Here is a 20,574-nt window from a genome sequence, read left to right as displayed (position 1 = left end):
ACAGCAAGATTCTGTTACTATACCCTACAACAATAAAGTAGCATTTTTAGAATCCCTGCAATGTCTGTTTCTTGACCTGGCCTATCTCAAAGAGCTGACATCAATCTTGAAAATTGTGCAGATGCCTGAAGTTAAATTCACAGGACTAGCAAAACTCTTTTTGGGACAGCCACAGAACTCACTTCTAGAATCAGAGCTGAGTCCTAGAACTTGGGAAAAATGATTGAATTCAAGTTATTTATCCACTCTAGGAGAGTTTCTAGATCAGATGGCAGGCTAAAAAGCAGGGTTAAATCCTGGCATTACATTGTGACTGGAAATAAGAAAATGGAAGAACCAACTTATGGAAAGTGGACTTGTCAGTACTTTTATATCTCCCACCCCTATGTAGATATACTTACTACCGTTGCCAGTTAGAAGAACCTAAAAATGCCCAGAGATAGATTTTTTTCTGAAGTGTTGACATGAAGAGAGGGAGCGAAGGTATTTGTTGGTTGGAAAAGATCCACAAGTCACATTACCACCAGGACATTCTAAACTAAATTATTTTAAAATGTAGAAACTTTTACATGACACCTCTAGCCAAATCAGCAACCCCCCTTGGCAATTGCTTCTCTCTCGTCCATCCAGAGGACAGTTATTTCTTAGCAGCTGCCTAGAGAAGTCTCATTTGGAGAAAATACTCTGAAAACCTGTTCTGGCAGTACAGAGAGTTTAGTGCTCCGTTAACCTTCTCAGTCCTCTTTGCAGTACACTACCAGTTAGTTTAGTTAACCCTCTAGGCCTATCTGGGTTTAAAACTAGCCCTTTCAACTTCTGCTGTTAATTGGGTTAGGATGTTTGCACATCACTCTAATCTCCTCCTGACCAAGTTGAAATGTATAATGCAAAAAGTGCCAGGGGCAAATAGAAACTGTAGGAAAAGAAAAGGAAAGTGACAGCTGCAAAGGTGGCTGGGACATCAGCCAGGATGGCAGGCCCCAATTTAACATATGTTGCCTTTTTTTTTTTTTTTAATCATCTAGCACCAAGTCACCAGGTGAGCAACTTATTGGTAGGTAGGGTCAAACTAGCTTGGGAATGTTATGCCAAAATGTCAAACAGTTAGTTAGCTTTTATTTGACATTAGGTCATATTGGACCCCTTATAAGTTAACAGTAGGGCTGAAATAGAACATGATAGAGCTCAAGCAGGTTTATACCATTGTCAGTGGCTATGCTGACTGGGCTGAGGGAATGAAAAACCAAAGATACTACTAATGTAAGGTGGGACTCGCGGGTTCACTGATATTCTGTTGTCCAAAGGCCTACAAAGCCTGAAGTTGGCCCTGCCCAGACAACAGAATGTCTCACTTTTTATGGAAAAAGTAAAGAATAGCACAATTGTCACAATGGTTGATGTCTTTAATGTTTTTAAAAGGTAAGAGTTTGACATGGGTAGTAATTTATTGGGAAAGTAAGACTTGTCAAAGCTCAATACTGTACATATTTTTCAGAAATCTTAGGGATAAAACAGGAGGAAGAGGCAGCCTATTATTTACAGAAAAAGGTCCTTTGTTTCAAAAGTCTCTTTTTCAGTTCCACCAGTGGTTGATTCAACTGACAGTGAGAGAGAGTTAAGCTCTTTTGTTTGTCTTTAAAAACAGTGACTATTAGAAGGGAGGACTATGGAATAAAACTTGTGTTTAGGTTAAAATGTGTATTTTGTTCAAAAGTAGCTCTTGCCATAAATGCTAAAACAATGTAAATTTTAAATAATAAAAGGTGCATATAGTTATCAATTCGTAACTACAATTTCATAAAATGTAAGAATCCACTCATTCAGGAAATAGCAGATTAAGAACGATTTAGGTAAAACAATCAGTTTGATCCAGATGCTGTCAGATCTACTGAAATTCACTGGCCTGTTTGAATGACAGTTGGTACATAATCCAATAAGAGCACTTATGTTCTAACAGAACAACAGTGGCAATTGCCACATCAAAATGGTAGGCAAGGTGGGTGACTGAAGTGTGTTCCCTTTTTTACATGCATCACACACATGTAAAAAGGGGCAGGGCTTTGATCACCTGGTCACACCTGCCTCTTTGTTGTCTTTGACCTCCCCCCACAAATGTATTTCCCTGATAATAGCTGTGCTCTCTGGGAATGGTTGAAGTTCTGATACAACACCTCCAGATGGCAAGAGTTTATAGAAGGGTTGCTATATATTAATTTCCTCAACATTTTTAAAATGTAAGTACTGGTCCTTTTAGATTACCCAATAATAGGTAACGTGGTCTTCTTAATCTTTCTTTTTATCACTTCAGTGACACAATCATCCACTAATTGCTTCACATTGTATTTACAGAACTTTCTACTAAGGCTTTGGTTCAAAACTGATGGTTAAAACCTAGCTTTCTGTGGCTGCAGGTCTCAGTATACTTTGAAAATAAGGCCCACTGAAAAAGTAAACAAAGGATTTATTTGCAAAGAACAAGTTTTAATTCTTGCCTTTGGTAATGATTTTACTATGTGTTTTATATAATCTCTCTCCCTCTCTCAGATCATCTAATGAGACACTAAGTATTGTACTCCTCTGGATCTGCACTACAAAGGTGCAGAGCAGCTCAGGTCCCTTGAAGTCTGCTTCAGATCAAGGTCCTGAGAACTTCTGGACATGTATATTCATTAATGTATGATCTACATACTCAGAAGATACTTCTACCAGGCTAGCCATTTACCATGCATATGCCTAGACTTTGGTGTTTGAGTAGTTGCCCTAATATATTTATTCTCTCAAAGTTGCTGGTTATGTTTGCATATCAGGCTTACTTACGTTTACTTATGATTTTCTCAATTAATCAAATATTTTGAGTTCACTCAGAATACCTGATCATAGAGATAAGATTTGTATGTCATGCTACTCTACATTGTAGTTGGCTAGTTTGTAGTTCAGTATTTGTCTAATTAATTGTTAATTGTTTTACAATTAAGCAACCCTGTGAACTTAAAATAAAAACAAAGTTATGACTTCAGATATCTCTTGCTTTTTTCCAATGCTGTAGGTAATTTCTAAAAAGTCTCTGAGTTCAAATGTCCCTCAAAAATTAGTCTATGTTCCCAAGTTACTTTGTTAAGTATAATTCTATCCAGAGTGTAAAAAAAATTAATGTGGTGTCTGTATGTAGTGTGTATGTGTGCATGTTGGGGATAGGGGCATATGTATGCATATATATAATTTTTATTAAATGTCAGTAGTCGGATCTCAAACGTTAAGTTCTGAAGTTCTTCTGGAAATGCTGATTTTTCTTTATAAGAAAATAACTTTAAACATTTATAAATTGTTGTTTCCATGGAAATAGCTTCCATTTAAATCAGTGTATCATTCTTATATCTCCGTTCTTCCTGATTGTTGGACAGGAAGGAATCTAAAGGTCATTTGGTCCAATATTTCCATATGGGATGAATTTCATTTTCCACACTGGTTGGCGATACTAGCAGTTGAAGTCCAATTCATCTGGAAGGCATCAGGTTGGAGAAAGCTATTTAGCCCATTTAGTTTGGAAATACCATCTAGAATACCTGGAAAATGACTGGGTTTAGTACTATGTAGTAATTATAAATTGTTGCTGATTCAAACAGTCCTCTGTTAACATTATGATCTATCAGTGTTTTCTCAAGTGACACTACAGATGTGTATTTGCTAGGGAATAAATCTGATTGTAGTCAGTGGATCTTATTTCAGAGTCCCTGCGCTTAAGATGTCGCTATGATGATATCTTTTATAGCTTAAATGTTGTTTCACAGTAAACATTGAAAACACTTACTGGAATATTTGGGTATTGTGTGAATGTAGTTAATGAGGATTTGGAAACAGTTAAGAAATAACATGTATATAAGAGCCAATGTAGGTATTTGGGCTTATAGAGGTTTAAGCAGCAACTGGTTTAAATTCTGGATGGGAAAACACCCTACTATAAAAGGCAGTAAAAACCATTGTTACGTATGAATGTTGTTAAGAGAGGATGGGCTCAGCAGATAAACAGCACATACATTTTCACCCATGTAGGTACTGTGTTACATTAACAATACTTCGTCATTTACAGGTCGATTTAAGCATCACATGGGAAGATGTCCTTACTTACCAAAGCTGTTAATGGAGAAGAAAGCAGATGAGAACCAATTTTAAATGGAAAGGATTATAGCACCCACTTCGTTTTTTCTTGCGAAAAGAGCCTTAGTTCTAGATAGAATATGACCACATTGAACTTGAAGCATAGAAAGCAGCTGGACCCTAGGTAGAGACCCATCCCCTTCACCCTGCTTCTAGCCAAACTTTATCCATTGGTCCGTGTTGGGGAGGGCAATTCATCCCTGAGCAGCTGTGCTTTCCAGCTGTGGACTCCATTTCCCAAGCTTCCTCCCTGCCCTAATGTATTCCGTTCTCAGGCCGGCTCTGTGTCTATGTGTGCGTGCGTGTGTGTTTGCGAGCGAGCGAGCGCGCGCGTGTGTGTGAACAGCTAGGAATCCCTGAGAGAGTGGAGGCTCATTCACTGATTAGAGGCGGCTTCGAGCGGCAGCGCTGCGCCTTCCCTGGCTCCCAGCAGCCGTGTCAGGCTCTCGCTCACTCCCATGCTGGCCGAAAGCGCTTGCACACACGCGCCGGGGTTAGTACGTCCAGCCTTCCTGCCCACGCACCTCTCAGATTCTTGCCTTCCCCAGCCTGAAATCAAAGAGGGACGCCGCCTTCCGAGAAATTTGCACGGTAAGTATCTGGAAATTGCGGGGAGGGGGGAAGCTGATAGAAAGTCCAGGAGCGCTGCATATGTCGAGGGGGGAGGAGGTTTACATACATGCGTGTGTCTAACTTTTCAGCGGTTGATCGCTGGGGCTCCGACTCAATTCTCTACCCTGGTACTTAAAGAATTCCCCAAATGCAGGCAGTAATGTTTCGAAAAGTAAAACTTTGCAAGTCAAGTTTGTGTCTCTATTTCGCTCCACGCCCCATTCTCCAGAACAAAGTTTTAAGGCAAGCAGTTGCTTATCGGAACTTGGGGTGGAAATGCTGGAAGGGGTATGTGTGTTTGAATGTGTGTGGGGAGTGGAATCTTAATGAGTATGCATTTAAAAATCAAATCAATGGGGTGCCCCCTCCCCTCTGAAGGCTAGCCCTGATCCCAGGACTCTCCTCCTTCTTTTCCTGCTCTTTATTTTCCTGGGGGGGGGGAGGTGGGAAATAGTGCACACGGGAGGGGGTGGGATCAGGTGCCGGGGTTGAATTCGTGCAAATGCAGCCGAAAACAGCGTGTTCCCAATTAGCGCCAGCAACATTTAGATTTTTTTTTTTTTTTTTTTTTAAGGAGGGCGGCAATCCTTGTGGGCACCACACGGAGGTATTTCCCTACTTTTCTTCGCAGGTCCCAAGGTCTCTTGATGCAACAAAGCAGTTTCCCCAAACCAAACCAAAAGGGAGAGGGGCACTTTATGGGGAGGAACGAATCAATAAAAACAATTATAATTAATTTTAAGCAAAAGGTGATGTTTAAAACACCGTTGTTTGGGGGTCTTGCATTCAGCTGCCCCCGCGTACAATCAGCACCGTGCCCTCCAACGCTTTCAGTTTTACTGTAGGACAGGCGCGCATTTGAACTTTGATTATTGGCAATTAACCAATAGCAATTAAGAAGGACTTGTCTATTTTGGTCCAAGTTCTTTTTCGTTGCGATGACGGTAGCATATGTGAAACACTTATAATTTGGATGAAAGGTTGAAGTTTCGAAAACAACTTCCTTTCTTTCAAAGAATTTCACACGCCCGCATTTCTTGAAGAGGCAAAGTCTTAGTCGCTTGCCTGTTTGCAGTTATTCCTGCAAGAAACAGTAAAAGGCGGCGTTGTGGTCTAGGGTCAGAGCGTGGGTACAGCGAGCAAATCGCAAACCCGTTTGGAAATCTTGGAAGGAGGAAATGGGGGAAATGGAAAATGAACATTTAGCTGGATTCCTGTAGTAAAACTTTATGCGCCTTTAAGCTCAGAAGCTAAGAAGCCTCGAGGTTTTAATGTAATACAGCCGCCGCCGCGAGAGAGAGGCAGGAAAGTCAGCACAGAGGTTGCAAGGAAGGGGAAATAATTCCTCACCTTGTAGATCGAAATGCATAAAAACCATCTGCTTGAGCACAATGAAATCATTAGGCAGTGACCAATTCAGGAGTTGCGTTGAATGCTTTCGCCTTCCAGACAGGAAATGTGCAGAGAAGGGATTGTTGCAATAAATTCAAACAACTCGAGTCATCCGCACGTTTGATGAGCTTTGGTATTTTTAAAAAGAAAACCAACCCTGAACCGACTATAGAAATCGGGACAGAGGGAGACATCCTCCCCCGCACTTGTTTCCTGGAAGGGACGAAAATTTCGTTTTCTTCGCAATGCGCTGAACTGATTTTGCACTGAACTTTACTGGCGCAAAGCTACTGGGATTTCTGGTTATTAAAAACCAGAACCCAAGGACAAGGCACGGCAGGGTGAATTCATTGCGAGGAATTCCTTTTGATTTCCTGTATCTCCCAAATGTACTTTTGGGACCCTTGTCTTTTTCTTTTTTGTTGTATTTAGTGAAACGGGGAGGTTGGGAACTTTCTTTTTTCTTCTATTGTTTTAAATTATATAAATCAGTTCTCTTTTTTTGTGCTCAGGCTAGTAACCCGGAAAGGACACCTGTTTTAATTTGCAGCTGGAAAAAGTAAGATAAGGGTAGGATTCTTTTCCCTCTATGAAATGTGAATCATGATGTGTTTTTGTTTCTGTGGATAACTGGAGATTTTGGGGAATAGTCAGGTAAGATCCAAATCAGTTGTATATTTTTTCCTTAATCAGGAAAGCAGTTTTGAGTAGTCCCCCCCCCCCCCATTAAGCTCTGGGAAAACTTCGGAAATGTTCTATATTTACTCTGTAGCGGGGCTGGGGAAAAGATCCCAATTGTTGACAGGTCAGATCAAAGAATCATTACTTTTTTCGCTTATACCTTTTTGTGAGTTTTGATTTTTGGAAGGGATTTTGAAAAGTTGGCAAACAATGGATGTATTATGTAGTCTCGGGAATAAAAATCTACGTAACTTACATTGCTTGATCTTCTGCAAAGCCTGGTGCCTTAATTTTCTATCTGGGTTTTCTTTTTTTCCTGCAAGAAAAAGTTTTCTGCAAGAAAAAAAGCCTCCCCCCTACGAAATTGGAGAGAATCGCAGCAGCTGCTTTTTTCTTACATCAAGGGCCCGATTTTCTATTTTTTTTTTAAATAGTTATTCATACTTTTGAAAGTGGTGGCCTGAGTTTCAAATCACAGAGTCCTTATTCTACCCTGTTTTCTCCAGCCCATTTTTCTTATTGTTTGCAGTCTTTTTGTACACCTGGAACTCTCAGCCTCCCAAATGTTTAACTGCAAGATATGCCAACCTGTAGAATTCCTTAATTTAGTATTGGAATTTTTTTCTTTGTACTCTCAGATCCCCCATTTGTTGGGCATTTATTAGGAGGAAATCCAGTTTAGTTGAAATGCATAATCCATTTGAGCACTTTAATTCCCCCAACAGCTGGGATGGTTGTTTTGTAAAGATTAGGATTTTTTAACCAGAAATACATTTCCAAATTCCTGTTTCTAAAATTTTGTGATTAAGAAGCAGTAAGAGATCTAACCTGTAGTATTTAAAGGTTCACTCTAATCTCTTTTTAAGGCTTGTACTGTTTTATGAAAAATATAGTTTTACACTTTTTTCTTCTGTTAGCAATAAGCAGAAAAACCATAGATCTGTATTCTGTTATTTCTAAACATTTAAAAATGGCTGGAAACTATAAAAATCTAACTAGTGTCATCAGCACAGAATATGTCTTTTAATTAAGAATTGGAAAACAGTTTGTTATACAAACTCTGGTTGTTTCTCTACTTTAAATATATTTTGTACTAAATAACAAGTTAGGCTACCACCTGTAGTTTAAGACTACCTCTCTTTTCACTCATTTATATAATCCGATATGATATGGTTAGAAGGATGCATTGTGAATACTACATTATGGTAGTCTTGCTTCCTTTTGAAAATTTCTGTTTTTAGTTAAACATAGTACTATGTTTGTTAATAAATTTAAAAAATTGCAAGTTAAGCTGTACCTGACATGCTAGATTTTGTTCTAGGTTAAGAAGTGTTTGATATTGTTTCTGTTGTCCCATTGATTCAGTTTGTACTTTTAAAAGATGCAGATGTTGGGTGCCCTTATATTCAGACATTTTTATCCATAAACTAAGATGGAAATTTTGTAGGAAATCAGAATGTAGGCTTTGGAGAGTTTATCTAACACAGATACCCAGTGGACAGTTATATGTAGCTTCATAGATTTATCTCCACCCCCTTGGCCTCCTCCACTCCTTGTTTAGTTAATTTAACAAAGACTTTTTGCAATCTGTTTGGAGTTTGTCTGATGCCATGGAAAAGTATCTGCTGATTTATTTGGTTGCTTTTCGATTTCTGTCGCTAGACTGTCTTTTCTCTTCCTTTCAGCGAGGATGTCAGCTGTTATTACTTCCTATTGATCCCTTTGCAAAGTGAGAAGTGAACTAAAATTAATGTCAATTCCACTGCTTGGATCAATAGCTGGAGTTATTTTAATCTGGATTTGCACAGGGTGCTAAATTAAAAAAAATCAGCATAGAGGCAAAAAGTAACAGTTACTTACTTTGGCTGTACCCACTCACTTCTGGTCACCAAACTGTTTCCTCAGGCTGATTATCCTGCAATCCATATTTTTTTAATTAAGCAGGCCAGTTAGTTTTATTTTGGGTTCCATATTTAAAAACCAATGACATTTTGACATTGGGAGTGCATTAACTATAGATTTTCATAATGACTGGTCTTGCCGCAGCTTCATCCATACATGCTTCTAATGATGGTGATGATTGGGAATAATAACATGGGATGAAAGGATGACAGAAAAAACGTAAGAGACAAGGAGAAAACAAAGTATGCAGGAGTTTTTAAAAAATGATAAAATTCAGCTTGAAGCATTATTAAAATATGTTGATTTATTGTCAAATGAAGAAGGTAGCTGGAATGATTCATAGTATTCTGTAAGGAGTGTTAAGTATGGCTTCCATTAAATACATTTAATATAAGCAGGGATAGTGGCATTAGCGGTATATTCTTCTCCCTCTCCCTTTTATTTAAATCTTGGAGACTATGGTTTCTATCTAATCATATGTCAGTTTAGATATAGATAGTGTTTCTGTCCCTGGGTGAATTATGTATAATTTTTTTGCTTTAAAAATAATTAAAAGTAAATATCCAGATTTCCCATAGCTTTTCTCCACTATTGTAGCTTTTGATTTTGTATCTGATTACTTGTTATCTTTAATCATTTAATTGTACAGAAACAAAGGAGAAGATCACCCAAAACAGTGCTGATTAGATTACCCTTGCCATGTCTACATCCACAACTAAAACTCAGATGAAAGTTATTAAAGATTTGAAGGGGGATCAAACATTGTTAATGAGATAATTCTAATCTTTTAGCCCTGATTTGTATGAGAAAGGAAGTCAGTGCAGTAGAGACAGGATGATATCCGTTCATCTTCACACTCTATAACTACTGTACTATCAAGCTTCTGGGTGCAGGATAGAAGAAAAGGAAATGTTATTTCTGAACTGTATGAAGGATGTAGCAAGGATTCGATAGAGTTTGTTAACCTAGGCTTGCCATTCAGAGAATACAAAAGCCACTCCATTAGAAAAGGGATCCTTTTAGTAAGTTTTATTTGCTATGCCTGACCTTCTGGAACTAACAGGCGCATTTTGTACTGCTTTTTTATTATATGAATTTTTGTTGATTTTTGAGTGCTGTAAGGCTAGTATATTGTTTTAAAGTAAGTCTTTGTATATTAAAGTGAATTCTAGAATACTTAATGGCTGGGGTAGAAGCTTAAAAAGAAAAGGAATTCTAATGTTATTATAATGGAGGGATGAATTCTGTTTTCAAGTCCAGATAAGATTAGACTCAAAGTTTGTTAATACATATGCTCATAGAGAACAAATTTAGATATATGTATTGAATGGGATTTATTTTCTGGGAAGAAAAGTAAATGTAGATATATAAAAATTGTCCTCTAAGTCTTAATGGAATATTGAGGACAGTTTACAAATCTAGTTAAGCATGAGCACATTAGGAAGTAAAACTACTGATCCATTTTGTACTGTCCGCAAACTAAAAGGCAGATGCTTGCAAGAGATCAGATGGCACAGCCACTAATTACAATTTCAAATATTATCAGGGACGCCAAGGACTTATTGATGTTGTTATTGCTTTCTTTAAAAACATGGAAGAATACCTTAAATGTATGATGCAGACATGTTATTTATTCCTTCTTCACCACTGAGGATAATGGAAAATCCAAAACATGATATATATCTGCACAAGCAGGCATATATTTCTCTACCACATCTATTCCATATTTTTGTATATTCATGAACTATATAAAAACATTTTCATTTATAATTTTTAGATAATGTATTCATTTATTTTATTGGTATTAATTTTCAGAAGTTGTAGTCATAGGCTTGTGCACTTGAAGATTTTTTTTTGTTTCAATATTTTGTCTGGCAGGAATGAAGTAATTTATGTTTAATTTGTCACTAGAGATAGTTACTGCACACTTGTTCAAATCGTTCAACCCCCATTTTAACACGTGGCTTGATCTGAATCTGCACTGGTCCCTTATCCTTCTGTATGGCAGAAAGGAAGGATAGGAAGGACAGAGCAGGTGGCATTCTCTGCATAAGCCACAGATTCTGTTGGCTTTCAGGTTTGTTGTGCCACATTTTATCTACCTTGAGTGGACCATCTCTTGAATCTTAAGTGTAATGCTAAAGTTGTAAAAGAGAGCAGGAGGAAGACTTGTGCAGACCCTTAGAGGGAGTCAGAGACTCTTGTGAACTTGCTTGTTGGTTTTCTAAAAGAATGACACATGGAAGGTCGGCTCAGGCTTATACAATTTTCTTGCTGTATTCAGAACAGCCATCTGTTAATGCAACTTTCTATGTTTTTTTCCTCCTTTTCCCTTCTTTGTCTTTTCAGTTTTGGAATGGTGGTAAGGCCTCAGTGAGATCTCTCAGCTCTATATCCAGACATCACTTAGTTTTCCATCCAGGGAAGACCATTTCCCTTGTGGCCCTGTCAAGAAAAGAGACTCCAATGGACTTACACCGGGCAGCTTTCAAGATGGAAAACTCCTCCTACCTTCCCAATCCTCTGGCATCTCCAGCTTTGATGGTTTTGGCTTCCACTGCTGAAGCCAGCCGTGATGCTTCCATCCCCTGCCAGCAGCCAAGGCCCTTTGGAGTCCCTGTGTCAGTGGACAAGGATGTGCACATCCCGTTCACCAATGGCTCCTATACTTTTGCCTCTATGTATCACCGACAAGGTGGGGTGCCTGGAGCATTCACCAACCGTGATTTTCCACCTTCGTTGCTGCATCTTCATCCTCAGTTTGCGCCCCCTAATCTGGACTGTACCCCAATCAGCATGCTGAACCACAGTGGTGTTGGGGCCTTCCGTCCCTTTGCTTCCACTGAGGACCGGGAGAGTTATCAGTCAGCTTTTACACCTGCCAAGCGCCTGAAGAACTGTCATGATACCGACTCTCCCCACCTTCGCTTCTCAGATGCTGATGGCAAGGAGTATGAATTTGGAGCCCAGCTCCCATCTGGCTCTCCCGGCTCCCTCAAAATTGATGACACTGGAAAAAAGATCTTTGCTGTCTCTGGCCTCATTTCAGACCGGGAGACTTCATCCAGTCCTGAGGACCGAAACGATAGATGTAAGTACCTCAGCTTTGCTTAACTAGGCTGCTGAAATGCTCAACAGGTAATGCTTCTGTAATGCTTGGGGGTTCTAAAGAGGCACAAACTATATATAGCCCTATTTTCCTTTAAATATTAGTGGATTACAGAAGAAGGCAGACTGTAGAAAATCTAGATAAAATAGCTTTTCTTTTCTGCTAGATTGAGGTTCCAACTAACAGAAAAATTGCCAACCTTCCAGAAAAAGGGAAAGTCTCTGCTGGAGGTGTCTCACTCTACATTTATTTCAGGAAACTCCTTTTTTGGGGATAGTGCCTTCATAAACTCTGTCTTCCCCCTCCGTCCTTTCCTTGTATATTTGATGCCAGTTGTAACAAAATACAACTCTTTTATCCTGATATCAGTGTAAAGGCACGTTTTTGTTTATTTTGCCTTTGAGTCAGACCTGACTCCTACTAAGCTAACCTAACTTCTGTCCTTAATGCAGAAAAAGAAAGACATCTGGTAATGCATTACACAAGCTGAACATCTTGCTCTAATACAAGAATTTTCTGTAATACCCTCTACAAATCCAAAAGTAGAATTCCAGAAGTGAAAATATTTCACGGACCAATAACTAAGCTGAACCCAGTCCACCTAAGATCTACTGGAGCATTTCTCTCTCCGAGTAATCCCTTCCTTATTAAATGCCATGAGTTACCCCATTAAGGGAAAGTAGATCAAGAATTACTCATCTAATATATTGATGATAAGGCAGTATTCAAATCAGGGTGGTTTCTTCCAAATTCAGACGCATACTGTAGTTTAGATATTAAGCTACTTTGCCCTCCCTCGCTTCCCATTATGTCCTTTCGTACTTTCTCATACTGCCTTGTCCCTTCCTTTTCTTCCATTTTTTTAGAGGTGGTATGGGGAGAGAAAAATAAGCTTTTTTTTTTTTTAGAAAAAAAAATTGGAGCACAACTCCTTGGTTCCCTGTTGGATACCATTTTTCTTCTTCTTCTTCTTTATGACACCAAGGAGAGTAATAGAGACATAGTTGCGCTCTCTCCCTGTCGGTGCTGCTTCCTCGGGCTGTCTCCTTGAATTAGGCACTGTGTTAACTTCCCAGTGCTACAAGGCATCTGCCAAAAGCCTGTGCACCTTGTCAATAAAAGTCACCATAAAATCAACCTGCCTTATAAATCCATCGCTCGTTGGTTCTGAAATATGCTATGAGTTTGTCTTTTATAGTCAATGTTTGTGTGGAATGCTTCCTCGAAGACAGAAACTACATGTTGCGCTAAAGGCTTGTGCGCTTTTTCTGTAGCGTGGCTTAACTGAGTGAGAACCACCTGCATGTTTTGTGTTCTTGTTGTCTTTGATGTTTGAGTGCAATAATTGAGTGTGTGTGTGTGTGTGAGAGAGAGAGAGAGAGAGAAGGCGGGGGAAAATATCAATAAAAATTGAAAGGTAAGACAAGATAGAATTGCCGTGACTAAAGATTTTTTTATCATTTGAAACAATATGCATTACTAATTTAAATATAACAGTTTATGGATATGAAGTTAATGCAGATTATGCATATTGAAAGATCATGTTCAAAAAGCTGGCTCTGTCAATTAAATATATTTAGCGCACTAAATGGCACATCTTGCTAACTTGCTCCTGTTAGATAGTGGTACAAATGAACTAATCTTTTATGAATCCACTGAACAGTATTTAGAAAGTGATTGTCTCAGAGGTAAACGTATGTGTAAATGTGAAGACAGTTCAGAAGAACGAGTTATTTTTAGTGGTTTGTCTATACAACTATTTTAATGAATTCTCAGATAATGTTGGAGGGGAACCACATAAAACATATTTAAAGGAGGAAGGAGATATATAGAGTTTTAGAAACAAAGTAAAAAAAATATTTTGCAGATAACTTTCTGTATCTTAATACCTTCCAATCTATTCATTGTTGATTTTTCTTTCATTGCTATGAAAATTAAATAGAAATTGGTTTCAGTTTAAAATGCTCTCATGGAAAGCAGACTAAAACTGGCTTCATACCAACACGCCTAGGTAAAATATAAAATAGGTTTTATACTTAGCACTGACTAGGTTTAAATTTGGGGCTGAATATTGACCCCATCTAGTTAAAACTTTAACAGGCATGGGTTTTAGAGGCATTTTATTGAAGTTTGATCTGTATAAATATGTGAGTATCTCTATCCGAGAGAGCAAACAAATCTGGTTGTATGTAATTATGACCTTCAAATACCCTTGGCATATTTAGATATGATTTCGTAGAACATATATTTCTGGGTATTTCAGAATCTTGGACGAGAACACTGTACATACCCCATGTGTGAAAGATTCTTTGTTGGCAGTTTCTAGAATGAGGCTGAGAGTTGACATAGATTTCTGGTGACTCCACTGTTCTGAACAGAACTAGAGGAATGCATGAATATTTGCATGTATGTAAATATGTCCATATCAGCTTTTATAAATTTCTAGTCATTAGCCCTTTCAAATCTGTCTCAGTTTTTTACACAAATAACATATACAAACCTCTCTGTGAAACAAGCATTCTTTTTACCAACGTTCTACTATACATTGTAGAGAAATAGTTATATAGACAAGCTGGTCTGCAAAAGTGTATTGATGGGGCTAGTAAAAATCATTGCATTAGCAAACCTTTAGGTCTCCAGTAGGCACTCTACAGAATATTTCAGCTCTGTTTATTTGCAGTCTTCCAAATACTGAAATGGGATCAGACCGCATGACGTGTGAATAACTTCAATCACAACCCATAACATTCCTTGTCTGGCACTAGCAGACTCTGTTCTTTCCTTATTTGTTTGTTTCTTGTAATTTCAAACTTGGGATCCTCACTTGCTGGTTCATTTCTTTTTAAGAGAAAAAAAATGCAAAACAGCAAGCTTAGAGCTTGTGGAAACTGGCTGTGGGAGGTGTTTGTTTTTTTCTTTTTTTAAACAGGAATGCTATCCAAAGTGGATAATGGAATCTAATGAAGGGCAAAGTGTATCACTGTACAAGTATAGGTGCAGACATCTCATTTTATTAGTTAGATACTAAGAACAATACTGTATGTTTATATTCTCTTGAGACAAGAGTCTTATCTCTGTTAATTAGTCGTGTAAATCTAGATTGATTCCCTACCCACGTGAGAAGTTATTTAAGATTTACATTGGTCAACATTGCTTTTGACTCTTGCCTTCTGAGTATGTTTTGATCTTTAAAAAAATGGCATAGTATATTGGGCTGAACCACAGCCATTGTGGATTTTATGTTTACAGATTTTATATTTTATAGATACAAAGATTTGCCCCAAATTAGTGACAAAAATAATGGGAAATGCAATGTGAATATATGTAAAGCTTAATTTTACAAACTGCTTCTTGGAGTATTTCAGTACATAGTAAATGTTCTTCTTCCCTTTTGACCCCTGTGGTCCAGAAAAGCAAGAACCCACAGGAATTGTACACAAATGCCCTGCAGGATAAAGAATTTGTTTGTGAAGATAAATATTTTATTCAGGTATCTATGTTTATATGTTCACTGAGAGCACTAACCCACGTGAGGGAACCTGGTTTACACTCTGTGTGCATTGCAGAGGCAACTACAAACATTCTATTGAATTCTTCAAATTATGTTTCGACCTTAATGTCCAGCTACAATAGATTTAAACATGGTGTCCCCATGTAACAGATACTGTAACTTTTTAAAATAGTGTCTTTATCCTCTAATTTCTACTGATGCTTTCACAGACAAATAATCAGAATGTATCCTTTCAGGAGAGAAAACAGGCGGAGAGTCCTTAGCAGCAGCTGGATCATGTACACCAAAATGTTCCACTGGCAATAGCGCTGCAATTCTCCCTTCTGTTCATGGGAACTCCAAAATGTGTTACCTTGTACATGAATCTTCCCCAACCTGGTGTTCCCCGTCCCCGATGAATTGGCACCGTAAGGCCTTGGCCTTTATTTTGAATCTGCATATTGTGCTTATTTGAACTGTTTTTCCCCCTTCATTGCACTTATTTAAGTTTAGTTTATTGTTGATGAAACAGACTCTAATTTATGTGTTAGGTATTTATGCAATTTTGCTTCTTACAGTTTATCAGCAGGAGTTTATTTTTTAAAAATGCCCCCATCATGAAATATGTTTTTTAAAAATGGTCAGTTTAGGAGAGCTAGGGGTGGTGGAGAGATGAGACCCCATTAGCTTATTCTTCAGTTTTTCTTACTGTTTTACATCACAGTAGAGAGTGAACTTGTTTGTTGGGCCTCGGTGTTTGAACTGGATTTGGAAATCACTTCAGGAACTTGTATCTTTAAAACTAATCAATGGAAATATTTGAGAAAAGTCAAAATGCTGTTATGTAAGTGCCAAATAGCTATGATTAATAATGTATTAATTCATGGTTTTTCTTTTCTCTTAGCATATTAGACAGCTGACTCAAGCTTCATCTTAGCTCTGGCTACCTCAGCAGAGCAGAGACTGACCAGGTGTTTACACACTAGGGTCTAAAGTAAGGTGGGGGTGTATTCCAATTATCCAACACACAAAATGTATACATTATTGGCTTGTTTTTGCTTCTAGTTATGTGCCGAAAACCTTTTTTTTAAAATGATATTGATGCCATACTTTAGGGTTGTTAAGAAAAGTAAAGCCATCTTGTGAAAAGCTGTCAGACATGATCTAACATCGATCTGTCTTTAAAAGGCATCATATGGAAATGGCTGCATCTATAACAGAATGGGAATATGCATATCCTTGGTAAGTTTTAGATGTGGAAAACAGTACAGTATTGCATCTCGAGAAAAGGGCCTTTCTGATGGGCCCTATATTAGTATGTCAATGGAAACTATGTCGTTCCCGGTTTATCAGAGCCCTTTTCCTCCTGTGTTGTGACCACCCTTCCCCTCAGCAAACTGTTGCTGAGTCTCCTTGCCATTTTGCTCTATTTAATTGTGATGTTGGCATAAAGAAAGGCTTGGGCCGTTAACGTGGCGGAGAGCTGGGTGTGAGCTGCTCCAGTCCTGCCGGCTGCAGGACCATCTGGCCTGGCTCGCCTCCTCAGGTCTCCAGCTTCCCTTTCTCTTTATGCGAGCTGAGGCTGTCTTGCACACTTGGAATGCCTAATCACCATGGTGAGAGGATGGGCCTTGCCGCCTGCCCCTTCCCATCAATTGTCATGCAGAACTGATCCAGAGGACCGTTGTCTTTGCGCAGCCCGCTTGCCTGGCCATGCCTGGCCCTTGGCATAAGGACGGCTTTTAATTGATCATTTGTGGGGGAGGGCGGGGGTAGTTTCAGCCTCTCAATGTTTCCCAACACAGTCTCTACTGCACGGCCAGATTTCTCATTTGTTTGGGAAATGCTGGTGATTTAGCTTTTTCTCCCCCCCCCCACCTCCCGTTTTCCTTTTAGGCTCTGCTTACTGCTGTTTTATGGGGAACTCTGAGGGCTTGTAACGGTGACTCCAAGGAGCACTGAGCAAGATATAAACATTGTGTTTATCTTCCCACAACTGGGAAGGGGGCACATACGGACACTAAATATTTATTGTCCTTCCTTCCACTGTGTGTTCATGTTTGTATTTGCATGAACAATTATGGATTTATTATCTTTGGGCAAGATGAACTCTTAATCTCTTTTGGTTCAGGGACAAATCCAACCCCTTTCCCCCAATCCTAAGAGCATATCTTAAAACCTAGGGAGAGAAAGTTGCTTGTCACAGAGAAGTTCAAGCTTAGCTTGGCTGGCATCATCTATTAGAAGACCTACTTTTTTTTTTGTATTGTAGGAAGGAAATTTCTTCTTGGGTTTACAGAGCATTGTATTATATTGCTTCTGTGGTTTATGCTTTTTTGTATATTTTTGTCTCAGTTTCTTTCTATTTAAAAGTAGGAATACTGGGCCCTGATATTGGCTAGCAGGACCAGTCTTACAATTAAGAGTGAGGAGATCTGCCTCAGGTAATATATCTTTGAGTACCTTTAAAATCAGAAAACTTAAACTATTTTATTTATTATTTCATTTTTAGCACCATTTTGTTTGTTTTTTCTTTTGGACATTGATACATCTTTGGTGGTCTGTGTAATGACATTGTTATTGCATGGTAAAATATTGTTGGCATAATATTGGCAAAATGTTATGGGATGCTACAAATTGTGGAAACTAATAATGGAATTAGACAAGCAGCTGATATAGCAGTTTTATTTTAACTGATTTTTTCCCCATATATTTTCAACACAGATGTTTCACATTTTTCAGAACCATGGTTGTGCTATGTGCTCCTACAATTTAGGAGAATTTTAGGGGCCAGTCACATAAATATTTGCCAGTGTGGTGGCAATGCTACACATATCACTATTTGAACTATTTGCCTTTATTAAATATGATAAGCATATCATATACAAGGTTGCAATTTAGAACCCTGCAATATTATTTTTACATAATATAACGTAATAACCTCCAACAACAATTCATAGTAATCATAGAATTTTTGTATTTGTTTATCTCCAAAGGCTATTTATAACTGTTAATACTAGAGAATCTTTGTAAAATAACTGGTTAAATAAAATGAAACAAAGTGCTTTTGAGAAGATCAGCTGACTGAGCAGTAAACAAGTGCTTGTTACTCATTTGTTTCAGGGAGACTAGACCAGTTTCCTCAAGGTAGCATTTCTGTTGTGAGGATATCACACTTGCTCAGGTTTGTCTCAGAGGAATGTAGAGCATTGGTTACAATGTTGAATTCTATAGAATATGTTTGCATGACAATGCAAGTGGCATTCGTAATGACAACTATTTCCAGTACCATTTGAAAATATCCAGATTACCTCCCAGTTATATTCTGTTGCAAGAATATTTTCCATTTATTATGAGAGGGCATGGTGCGGTGTCCCTTGTAGTAGATCTGAAGTTGATGATACAGCAGCCCTGAGAGTCCTGTTCCATTAATATTTGAGGTTTGGTTTATGTATTATTGCCACACAGTGATCACGTTATATTATTCTATGTAATAAAGCTGTTTGTATGTTTGCTGATTGGGTAATTCTTCTGCACTACCACAAGTACCTGAAAGGGATCTATTTAGATATGGAGAAAATGGATGACTTATGTATGATCACAGCCGTTACAAATTTTATTATTTTAAGTAGCCTCAAAATGATGGCCATAACATACAGAAAAAAGGTTGGATGAACAATACTGCTTCCTAGTATTATGGTTTTGACCTCAGACCTCCCCGTGTTTGTCAGAGGCTAAACAAGTGTCTGAAACTCACAGAAGAAAAACTGATAGTGGATAGACATCAACTACTTCTTCCCATTACTTTCCCCAAACTACTTTTTTTTCTTAAAAAAATGACATCAACCTTTCGAAAGATTCAGTAATGAATCTTTTCTATTCCAATCGCTACAAGTGCATAAAATGTTAAGTAAATCAAATTAAAGACAGCTCTGTCTCTGAATTGTTTGCATTCTACTAAATTGAATTTAAATTTTCTGTCATAATCTTCTAATCCTGTTCTCTTAAGGTTCAAAGTTGAAATAGAGAAAGCTATTTGTTTTTTAGTGCTTACCACTTGTAAAATGATTTCTAGCAATCAGGCCTTTTCCTCCATTCTCCTGCCTACCTTTAGTGGAATTGGAGGACAAGTTTGGTGGGATTAATAGTTTATCCTGAAACAGATTCTAACATAAAAAGTATTGTATCCCAGCCTTCATCTTTCTCTCACTATGTTTAACAAATGATAAGGCATCTTTTATATTTGTATGTATGAATGTTTTATACCGTTTTTCTGTTAAAGCAATGGACAGCAAGAACAAAACAATCATTAAAATTGTATGGCTTTTTCCCATATTCCCCTATTTCTCTACTAATAAAATATAGTGAGAGTCTTAATAAAACTTATCTTATACATTACTTTTGGTGCCTTATAGTGGACAGAATGATTTATAAATATTAGAAATTAATACATAATACATGTACAGGTAGTCCTCGACTTATGACCATTTGTTTAACAACCGTTCAAAGTTACAGTGGTGCTGAAAAAGGTGACTTACTGGTCCTTGCACTTACAACCGTGTATTTTGTATACAAATTTTGTATAATGTATTTATGACGGTTGCCGTGCCCGGGGTCACATGATTGCCATTTGCAACCTTCCCAGGGGGCTTCCGACAAGCAAAGTCAATGAGGGAAGCTGGATTCGCGTAATGACTATGTGATTTGCTTAATGACTGCAGCAAAATTTGTAAAATCAGACATGACTCACTTAATGACCACATTGCTTAGCGATGGAAGTTTTAGTCCCAATTGTGGTTGTATGTTGAGGACTACCTCACGCAGAGGATTTGATTAAGCTCAACATTTGGTTCTTGTTGGTTGATTAAACCAGCTTAACACACACAGGGTAATGAAGCATAGGTCATTAAAGAGATGATACGACACTGTAATATTAGGGTACGGTGCTAACGCTGTTTACTTTGGGAAGTAAGCTACATTGAAAATGGTATTATATATGTTATAGAATCATATTATAAATGCTTTTGAGGTTAAAAAAATGAAACTATTTTCCAATTATCACCATTCCTGATGAAAGCAGGTAGTTATTACATTTTCTTATTCTACATTTCTACTCTTCACTGTTCTCCTATATGTTTGTTTACATCCTAGTTAATGAATTTCCTTATCTCTTATTAGAAAAGAGAATAGTCACGTAAGTTTTTCACAGCTGTATTATGATAAATCCTCTTTT

General features: G+C 38.0%; 1 protein-coding gene across 7 annotated transcripts in view; it reads left to right on the top strand.

The window, feature by feature from the left end:
* The first annotated feature begins 4,543 nt into the window (after window positions 1-4,543).
* Window positions 4,544-20,574, top strand: part of RNF220 (ring finger protein 220) — a 366,981-nt gene continuing 350,950 nt past the window's right edge. For 5 of the 7 annotated variants that reach the window (XM_088153606.1, XM_088153604.1, XM_025164345.2 and 2 more), the window contains exons 1-2: window positions 4,544-4,746; window positions 11,092-11,833. In XM_088153606.1, the coding sequence (XP_088009732.1) occupies window positions 11,209-11,833 (625 nt within the window). In that variant the 5' untranslated portion in view covers window positions 4,544-4,746; window positions 11,092-11,208. Of the gene's footprint in view, window positions 4,747-5,850; window positions 6,814-11,091; window positions 11,834-20,574 lie in introns of those variants that run through there. The other 2 variants (XM_088153605.1, XM_088153608.1) reach the window with 2 other exon arrangements.

This window comes from Python bivittatus, unplaced genomic scaffold (assembly GCF_059951505.1).
Source record: "Python bivittatus isolate LINGU-HERP-01145 unplaced genomic scaffold, Pbiv_v1 ctg000700_np1212, whole genome shotgun sequence".
Classification (NCBI taxonomy): domain Eukaryota; kingdom Metazoa; phylum Chordata; class Lepidosauria; order Squamata; family Pythonidae; genus Python; species Python bivittatus.
The sequence above is the reverse complement of the archived record's forward strand: the minus strand, read 5'-3'. Positions and strand labels throughout refer to the sequence as shown.